Source organism: Gadus chalcogrammus, chromosome 9, assembly GCF_026213295.1.
Source record: "Gadus chalcogrammus isolate NIFS_2021 chromosome 9, NIFS_Gcha_1.0, whole genome shotgun sequence".
Classification (NCBI taxonomy): domain Eukaryota; kingdom Metazoa; phylum Chordata; class Actinopteri; order Gadiformes; family Gadidae; genus Gadus; species Gadus chalcogrammus.
This window is the reverse complement of record NC_079420.1, coordinates 16,255,689-16,265,688: the sequence shown is the minus strand read 5'-3', so window position 1 is coordinate 16,265,688 and position 10,000 is coordinate 16,255,689. Positions and strand designations below refer to the sequence as shown.

At 45.1% G+C, this 10,000-nt stretch overlaps 1 protein-coding gene across 8 annotated transcripts in view; it reads right to left on the bottom strand.

Annotated features, from left to right (window-relative positions):
* The window catches only part of ppfibp2b (PPFIA binding protein 2b), a 52,252-nt gene that overhangs the window by 7,932 nt on the left and 34,320 nt on the right, over positions 1 to 10,000 (bottom strand). For 6 of the 8 annotated variants that reach the window (XM_056598083.1, XM_056598081.1, XM_056598086.1 and 3 more), the window contains 12 exons: positions 8,715 to 8,807; positions 7,237 to 7,348; positions 6,059 to 6,120; positions 5,880 to 5,955; positions 5,222 to 5,304; positions 4,817 to 4,884; positions 4,497 to 4,568; positions 4,076 to 4,133; positions 3,779 to 3,829; positions 2,920 to 3,085; positions 584 to 616; positions 36 to 174 (listed from right to left, as the gene is read on the bottom strand). In XM_056598083.1, coding sequence (XP_056454058.1) covers positions 36 to 174; positions 584 to 616; positions 2,920 to 3,085; positions 3,779 to 3,829; positions 4,076 to 4,133; positions 4,497 to 4,568; positions 4,817 to 4,884; positions 5,222 to 5,304; positions 5,880 to 5,955; positions 6,059 to 6,120; positions 7,237 to 7,348; positions 8,715 to 8,807 — 1,013 coding nt within the window. The remainder of the gene's footprint in view (positions 1 to 35; positions 175 to 583; positions 617 to 2,919; positions 3,086 to 3,778; positions 3,830 to 4,075; positions 4,134 to 4,496; positions 4,569 to 4,816; positions 4,885 to 5,221; positions 5,305 to 5,879; positions 5,956 to 6,058; positions 6,121 to 7,236; positions 7,349 to 8,714; positions 8,808 to 10,000) is intronic. The other 2 variants (XM_056598084.1, XM_056598085.1) reach the window with 2 other exon arrangements.

Sequence of the window (10,000 nt, the reverse complement as noted above, 5' to 3'; positions counted from 1 at the left end):
CAGACAGACAGACAGACAGACAGACAGACACTCACCTCCCCCAGAGTTTGCGGATGCCTCTGTGGCTCTTCCTGTTCTCGGGCGAGACCGGGGAGTGCTGCTCCGAGTTCCCCCCGGAGGACAGCGGCGACTGGTCGGAGAGGCACGACTCCTCCAGAAGGCTCTCTGGACGGCCTGGGACAGTGGGGAGAGGACATCAGACACACTGGCCTCACCTGCACTGTCCCGAAAGGACAGTCTGCTTCAGACGAGAGGGATCCAATATAAACTAAGTACCCTCTAGCACAACTCTAGTACATCTTTATCAAGGGCGTATTTCTAATTTTCTTCATCTAATTCGTATTCGTAATATAATGAATAATAAGATCCATTACGTCATAGCATTGTGCTACAATCCCAGAAAAGGGTATGCATGATTGTTATTCCAGATGTGTATTTGAACAGTTGTTCACTTCAGTTGCTCACTAGGGTCAAGGATCCCTGTCTTCTTTTGATGAATATTTGAAGAGAAGCATGTTTCGCTACAGGGCTGTCCGAGAGGTCAAGCTATAAAGTAATTGTACTGTTGGGGCATTTTACCCACCAACATCATAGAGGTTGTGTTTCCCAGCCAATCCTGAGGCACAGGAAGATGTTAGCAAAGCAAGGGAGAGAAAGAAAGTAGCAGAAGCTGGCATCAGTCAGAAATCCCATTACATTTATAAATAATATACATATATATATATTTTATAAATATTATCACATTGATATTGTTATTATTATATGGCTAGACTGTAAAACAGTTATCCATAAAATAATTATATAAAGACAACAATGCTGGACAATGCCTCACCAGATACAAACAAATTGAAAAGCAAGTGAACTAATTAAGTAACGCCTCTTCACCAGGCACCACACACTGTCTCTTGAATGCCATGATGATGATCATCATCATCATCATGAGGATGCTTAAATCAGACTTCTGTCTACAAGTCACATGTCTGCAGGGGAGGACTGGATTTCTTATCCTACTGTAAAGTGTATGATGGTTACTTCTTTCACAAGGGAGATTAGTGTAGTGGGGGCATTATTTTATTTTATTTCACATTCTTGATGTTTCTCTGGTTGTTGCTAGTTACAACTATGCTTTACAACTTTATTCATGAAAATAAAAACATGAAACTGGCAATTTACTCTCTGACATTGTATTCCTGTATTTTGTTTAATAAGAATATAAATGAAAAAAGGGCTGTAGAACCAAGCACAGTCTGTGAGCAGTGTGTGTTGATATAGTTAACCCAGTTAACTCTACCTCCTGAACCACTGCCGCCCTACTGTACTTAGTCCGCGTGTCTATCTCGTCTGTTCCAGTTCGTCTCCGTTCCTCAGTGTCAAACGTCCAGCATGAGCCCGGGTGATTATTACGGTTGCTAGGTTTTGATTCCCACGGATTTGTTTGTCTGATCCTCAGTGATTACCTGTACACCAAACCACTACGCTAACCCTTATCTGATTTGTCTGCATGATAACTGATTGACTACTTGTGTACTGACCTTTGCTTCTACAAGTAAAGACTATACTATCATACTTTATGCCTCTGAGCTTTCCCTGTGGTTCCACCAATCCTTCCAGATGGAGGGAGAGTGGGGGGAAGGGGGGTTGGAGAGAGCTGGATGTCTGGCAGCTTTGCCTCTTAGTGCACAATGGACGTCAAAGCCAAATGAAGCAAGCATAGCCCTTAACATTCAAACGTCGTCTTCCAACACACACTGCTCCAACACATTAGCTTGCTCTGCACTACGCTGTAAAACAAACCGCGTGTGTGTGTGTGTGTGTGTGTGTGTGTGTGTGTGTGTGTGTGTGTGTGTGTGTGTGTGTGTGTGTGTGTGTGTGTGTGTGTGTGTGTGTGTGTGTGTGTGTGTGTGTGTGTGTGTGTGCGTTTGTGTGTGTGTTAGGGGACTGAAGGAACAAGCGGGGGTGGTAGTGGTTGGTTGCTGGATATGTGCATGCATGTGTGAACTCATGATGCATGAGTATGTCAGTATGCATGCCCCTTAACAAGGAGTTGAAGTGTGTGTTAGTGTTTGTTTGTGTTAGTGTGTGTGTGTGTGTGTGTGTGTGTGTGTGAGTATGTACTACCCAATGTCCTTGTCGTTGTGTGTGTATGCATTTGTGTATATGTGTGTGTGTTTGTCTGTGTGTGTATATGTGTGTGGTTGTTGTGTGTCCAAGAAAGGCTGATGCCAGAGAGAGGTACTTTATTTGTCATGAGTCATGGAGAGAGTCTTAAATGAATCCAATCTCTAGCAAACGCTAAGCTTCTTAAAGTCTCGGTGAGGGCACCTCTTCACACAGCTGTAATCCCACAGGCCTCAACAGAAGCTAAGGGGGCACCAATTAGGTCTAAATGATTCATTTATTTGAAAAGATTTTCTCATATCAGAGGGAGCTTATAAAGTTGGGTAATACAGTACCTAAAGCTGGAGCACTGGCACTCCGACAGCGAACTCCAGTCAAAACCGAAAGAGAGAGAGACGGAGAGAGAGAGAGAGAGAGAGAGAGAGAGAGAGAGAGAGAGAGAGAGAGAGAGAGAGAGAGACAGCGAGAGACACACACAGAGAAGTGTATTGCAGGGCAGTGGAGCAGCAGATCACGCAAGAGTTGAGGTGAAAATGAGGCGAGACAAAGTGTGAAAGACAGAGGAAGGAAGAAAGAGAAAGAGCATAAACAGGAAGCGTTAGAAGCCTAATTAGTAGAGAAAGAGAAAGTCAGTGTTACCGATTGCATTGTTATTACTTTGTATATTTTTTGGTAAACAGCAAGCCTTGTTTAGTTCATTGGTGATCACATAAAAAAAAACAAGCACACAAACCACAAAGACCCAGAGTAGAAGGAAAGGAAGATAATGTGTTTGTGTGGCGGGCCAGCCTCGGGCCTTACTGAGACCGTAGTCCTTGTGGCTCTTGATGTGGGAGAGCTGCTTGGGAGAGGGGGGGCGTTCTTCGTCTCTCTCCTGCTCTCCGTTAAGATGACCAGTCCTGTGGCCTGCTGCCTTGCTCAGCTTCCCTGGCAGGGTCCGGTATTGGTTCTCATCCATGTGTCGATTCTGCGTTGGAGAGAATCCATCAGCTTTGAGAATGAATACTCATTTTTTTTTTTTAAGTCAGGTCAATGTGATGATACAGGTAAACCGCCTTAGCATGGGAAAACTCCCTTATGGCAAAGGACGAACACACCAATGCATGTATATGTTGTGCTCTCCAAGGCATATCTTGTGCATGCTTTTTTAGCGATTGTTGCGTGAACGACATTTGAAAGTTCACGAGAGGCAGCGACAACCTGAATCCATCTCCCTCTTCTACCGTATACAGCCTCACATCTCTTCCAGGAGACCTCAAGGGCAGGGTCATGATCGACTCCCATCCCTTTGCTCCGTTGAATAAACCCTTTGCTCTAAAAATAGACAACGCCGGTTTCCTCTGGAGGGCGAAGCTCTGATGCGCTCGCTACCTCAGCAGGCATCAGAGTAACAAGGCCCCGCGTTGCCCGACGTAACGGGCAAGAGGCCAGAGAGAAGAGAGGGCTGGGAGGCAGCCGAGATGGGAAGGCTTTCTGACAGTTCCTTCAGGTGGCGCCCAACCCTGGGTGTCCTGTGCTGTTGATATCCACTAGATTGAATGCGTTTGCTATGTTTTGTACAGTGCACAGTGTATAGTGTAACGTGTGTTGGTTGAGTTTGTACTGGGGGAACGGGTTAGTACAGGGTTAGGTTGTGTCGTGCCACGCCGCTTAAAGATACCTTGGCCACTGCGTCTGAGGACACAGGCTCATGTGGCAGGAACTCTACAGCCTGAGGCGGACACACACACACACACACACACACACACACACACACACACACACACACACACAAGCACACGCACATGTGCACAGGCAAACACACACACACACGCACATACACGCACACAACCACACAACCAGACACGCATGCAATGATTAGCATAGGTTAATGACTACTAAATTGATTGATAATTATATTTGTATTATATAAATTAAAGATTTTATTCAGCAACGAGTACACAGTCGTGAAAAAAACCTTTGAAGATCCAGTCTGCAGCTCCTCCAGGCTGCTGGACAGCACTCGGTTCTGGCTCCTAAACAGACAGGAAACAGGATCACATCATCACGCAAATATTTGAAAAGGAAGAATAGAATTGGCCTGAAGGCCCCTTTGGCCGCACTCAAGAGACATAGAATAGTACAGTACACACAAACACACATATCACATGCTAACTTTAAAGCGCTACCAGTAGGTACCTATCCTCATTGTTTAGCCACAAATGTAAAGTATACCCACTTAAAGTTGTAGGGCATGACAAACCTCAAACACATTATTACCTGTACATTATATATCTAAAGTTATGCGTAAATATCCCATGGATACACGTGCTTTGTGAGGTGGTTTCTTATGACCACACGTTTGCGTCCGTCTCCAAACAGACAGGACCACTACTTGCCATGATCCATTGAGGTAACTGGCGTCGCTGATGGTCACTTTGAAGGTCTCGAAGGGGCTCTGCATACTGGAGCTATAGCACAAACACACAGCAATCAAAGTCTCCACTTGGTGTGTGTGTGTGTGTGTGTGTGTGTGTGTGTGTGTGTGTGTGTGTGTGTGTGTGTGTGTGTGTGTGTGTGTGTGTGTGTGTGTGTGTGTGTGTGTGTGTGTGTGTGTGTGTGTGTGTGTGTGTGCGTGCGTGTGTGTATACATCTGCGTGTGTCTGTGTGTGTGTGTGTCTGAGTGTGTTTATATGTGTGTGTGCATGCGCTAACATACCCAAAGTCCAGTTCTCTATGGCAAGAGGCTGAGGACATGAGAAAAGGAGAGTATCCCTGAGAACAGAACTAAAAAGGGAAGAAGATAAGCAGGATTAAGGATTGGAATACAGGATTAGTGAATAACAAATAACAAATAAATACACCACCTTCTGTGGCCAACTATAGCTGGAATGATGATTATTATAATGTAAATAATATTTACACCCACGGCGTTAAACCCATTGTGTCAAGTTGTGCCTGTAGGACCCCAAACAAACACCTGCAACAAGCCAACTGTGGATAGATTTGACCATTTGGCAGGTAAAAGAATGCAAGCTTATATATAAACCAATTGCTTGGCCGGTAGTTTCTGCCACTCCGGTGGGTAAAAGACGTTAAAAGACTCAAAGGAGTAGTGTCGTACCTCAGACCGGAGTATCTCTGAGTGGGCCTTGTGAGTCAGAGCTCTGGGTTGATGAGAGCTACTCAGCTCTTCCTCACTGCTGGCTGCAGAGTCAAACACACACACAACACAAACACGGGAACGTGAGAGAGGATATGAGCATTGTAATAACTATCATTATCATCATCATAATCATTATTATAATTAATTGCATTGCTATAAGGCTCTTCAAGACGCTCAAAGTGCTCTACATAGTGTGTGTATGTGTGTGTGTGTGTGTGTGTGTGTGTGTGTGTGTGTGTGTGTGTGTGTGTGTGTGTGTGTGTGTGTGTGTGTGTGTGTGTGTGTGTGTGTGTGTGTGTGTGTGTGTGTGTGTGTGTGTGTGTATGCATGTGTGTGTGTTAGGGGTTATGACACCTCATCCACTACCACAGTGTAGCACCCAGCTTGGTGATGCATTTAACATGAATGCATATGAGATGTTCTTATAACATACTCCTGATAAATTCTAGTCATCAGTCATGTGTTTAATTGAATACTCATTAATGTATTGCAGATTTTTGAAGTCAGTATTTAACGACAATGAGTAGTTTGGAACAGCTGGGCTGCTTTCTGGTCACCCTTATTGGAGCGCAATCAAAACACATGAGAACAGCAGATACAGGAGTAGCACCATCACCTTGTGGGAGAGCTGCCACCTCCTTCACCTTCCTGTAGTGTCCCAGCAGAGTGGTCAGCTCCTCGATGTGTCGATCCTGTTCCGTAAACAAAAAACACGCAACACACAACAGTCAGCCATCGATGCAGGAAAGACATTTGCGTACGATATGTGCCTCTGGCGGCAGCCGCTCCTCTCACCTTCTCATCGTTAGAAGCCAACAAGGACTCCATGCCTCTCTTCAGTTTCTGGAATTCTTGGTCTGGAACGCAGGAAGGGTGACCGTTAAAACAATAGGTCTGGAAGAGAATGGCTTCAGACATGATAGCCAGGGAGATGGGAATGGGCTTGGCGAACAAAGCAGGGAGGTTACAGCAAAATTGCCCGTGCCATGTCTAAGATAGAACATGTATGATCAGAATTGATGTGGTCCAAGAGGGTTGATTTTTTTACTTCATACTATACCTAAACACATACACACGCACAAACACACACATATTTACGTTAACGAGTTAACAGGGAACTTTATTAAGTTGATGTTAAGTAAATAATATAAACACAAAACTGATATTGCATTGTAGATTAACTATAGGGAAAGGGATGGAAAACACCCTGCGTCATAGAATACTGTAATTAAGAAATATATATAATTAATCTAACATATATATATATATGTTCAAGATCAGGGTGAAGCATTGTACTTCATCAAACAGCAACGCCGGGACCCCTCTCTCAAATCAATACTTGATCCTACATAAATATGGTAAGTAACCTTTTGATCTACGAAGGCTCAATGCTAATGTACATTATGAACCTATTAGGTTTAGTTGTTGTGTAGCTGGAGATAAAAACTTGCTTATAGCTTTTGTCAATTATTACTGAACATTAAACCTCTCTAACCGGCTGTACGATAGTGAAATACAGAGAATTTCTGGCAAACAATGTTTGAAAACACCCTCAGAAACATACACATGCAGGCACACATACACACAAGCATACTTTCTCTCTCACTCACACACAAACACACACAACCACGCCCACACACACACACACACTCTGACACACACGCACACGCACACACACACACACACACACACACACACACACACACACACACACACACACACACACACACACAGAGTGTGCCTTACACTTTTCAAGCAGTTGCTTGATGTACTCCTCCTCTACAGCCGAGGGCAGCAGAGAGCAGACAGAGGAGGGAGGATGTTAGCATTAGAGAGGGATATGGCATGCTTTGGTTAGACATTGCTTGGTTAGATTGCACTGACATGCCTTTATCGGTATGACAGACAGGCAGACAGACAAATAAACAGACAGACATACAGACTTGAAGATGGACAGACAGAAATGTCATTACCTTTCCCTCCATTGTTGTTCAATGTGCTCTCTCTGGCCATGAGTCGGTTGTGCAGACTGTGGATCTCGTTGTCTTTTGAGGACAGCATCTCCTGTAGTTCCCCTATCGCTACCTGTGTCAGAGAGAGACAGAGCGAGCGAGAGACGGCGAGAGAGAGAAATAAACCGAACAATAAGTAGTATAAACAAGTGTGTGTGTGTGTGTGTGTGTGTGTGTGTGTGTGTGTGTGTGTGTGTGTGTGTGTGTGTGTGTGTGTGTGTGTGTGTGTGTGTGTGTGTGTGTGTGTGTGTGTGTGTGTGTTTGTATCCTTTGTATGCATGCATGACAGCGGCTGAAATGACACAGATAGACCCAGTAGACCAAGCCTTTGAGTAGGTATGGTCAGTGTGGACACATGATTCTGTAAGGACCATACATTGATTGGGCTATTGATGATAATGATGATAATAATGGATGAAGACATGGCACCAAGAGAGTCATCCATATTGGAGCTATAAATTAAAGTTAGCACCGTGTCACCAACACACACACACACACACACACACACACACACACACACACACACACACACACACACACACACACACACACACCCCTTCATGGACGGGCATACAGTGACACAAAGGGGTTGTTGGTTCTATCTGTGCAGCCTATCAGCCGATCAACAGTCTGTGGAGACGTTCCGTAATGAAAATGAGGTGGAGACAAAACAGGAGAAGGAAGAGCAAAACATGAACGCAACTCTGACAGAGGTGAAGGAAAACAGTTGGATGAGTTAGAAAAAAAGGATACACACATAAAAAGTGTGAAAAAACAAGATGGAGCTGGGAAGGAGGGAAAGGGGACGTTAAGGAGGGGACAAATAGGAAATGGAGGGATGGCTCGTTGTGATAGGCTGGGAGACAGAGGTCGTGAGGGAGAGCGAAGGAGGGAGAGAGCGGTAGAGAGGGGTAGAGAGAGGTAGAGAGAGGTAGAGCCAGGGGGGGAGAGAGGGCACCTGTGCACTGCGCCAGCGCTGCTCCCAGTGCTGCCTCTCCAGCTGTGTGTGCTCCACAGTGAGTTTGAGGCTGGCCAGCTGGGTCATGAGTGACTGGTAACACACATGGAGAGAGTAAGAGATGGACAGCTGGGGGGGGGGGGCAGCAGAGAGACACGGAGGGGGAGGCATCCGATAGAGAGTTAGAGGGAGGGGAAGACAGATGAGTGAAGGAGAGGGAGAAAGAGGAAAAAGGCATAAGCAGCAACAAGTGTTAGTGAGGAAGGACAAAGAGTTAGACGTTAGAAGTTAGCAAAAGGGTTCCAAAAGGAAGAGAGAGAATAGGAAACACGACTTTCAAAGTGCAGTGGAGCCGGGTTTGAGTCTGTTTTACCCATCAATCAAGTAAGAAGATCAAGGTGATAACGGCTTCCTGCAACATAGCGTTTTAGGTCCGATTGCCATGACAACGCACATCACCGCTGTGTTTTTCACGCGGTACCTTGGTGACTCTGAGTTTCCTCTCGTAGTTGCTCTTCTCATCCTCCAGCTCTTCCACCTTGTTCCTCAGCTGCGTCACTTCCTGTACCAGGTCCTGGGGAAAGAAGAACAATTGGTTTCTGGTTTGAACATCAACAAGTAGAAACAACCCGTAATCCAAGTCATGCAGTTAAGAGTTCACCTCAGGAGGACGTTTTGGCCCCTTAATAGAAAAAACGAACGTTGTCAGAGTGAAAATCCCATTGAACTCAAAGATCAGCAACAGGGATGAACTGAGAGTGGCCCAATACACACGCACACACACCCACACATAACGCAACCACCAACAATGACACACAAAGGCACACGGTGCAAAGGAAAGGAGGACAGTCCCCCACACAGCGCAGCATTGAGTGCAGTTGATAGGGGGCAGACGTTCCAAAGCTGAACACAACGGTGGTTATTGAAGGGATATAGAGTCAAAGGCAGTGAGGTGATGATCCATAAACAAAAAGCACACACGCAAGTCAAGAACAAACATCCTGGAATATGATAAGAGCGAAGAACCTGCCCAAGACAACCCCCAGGAGAATAACCCCAAAGCAGAACCAGAGTTATCTGCCACCGTTTGGGATCCTGCGATAGGACACCTCCTGCTATGTGAGGCTTGGATGGATGGGCCTTCACGGGAAGGACACCTAAGGAAGGTACCGTTAGATGTTTCTGACTATTGTCATTCAATTATATAGTATTGCAACAAAGGTACATTTTTTCGCCTTTGTAAAAACAGATATTGGATCCTGTGGTTCCAATATCCAATAGGTCACAGATCATATGAATCCCTAGTTGTGATTCATTTAGGTTACCTTGTTGCCTCACAATTTGAAATAGCGTAATGAGTTGTGATTCAAGGAGTGTGGATCAGAGCAGCTTGATAGTTTGAGGTCAAGGTGATATGAAATGTTTTCTAACATGAACAAAGTCCGCTGCATTGTCATTGGGCTTTTAAACACTGCAACAAGAATAGATGTTATGAAGAAGTGGTTTTGATGAAGTCCAGGCCAATCCAGTCAGCCTAAGTGTGTTAGTAAAAGGAATAACTGAGTGGCATGCAAACCATGTATCAGCATTAAAACACAATGAAAACACCACATAACATGCCCTACACCCTCCCAGGTGAAGCGCTTCCCCCATGTGTTGTCTGGGTGATGTAGGCAGATGCCTACATCACCCAGAGACTCCTCTTTAGTCACACTACAAGAGAGATTGTTAGTAGGCTTCTCAGGGACAGAAACGCTGGGTTGTGCA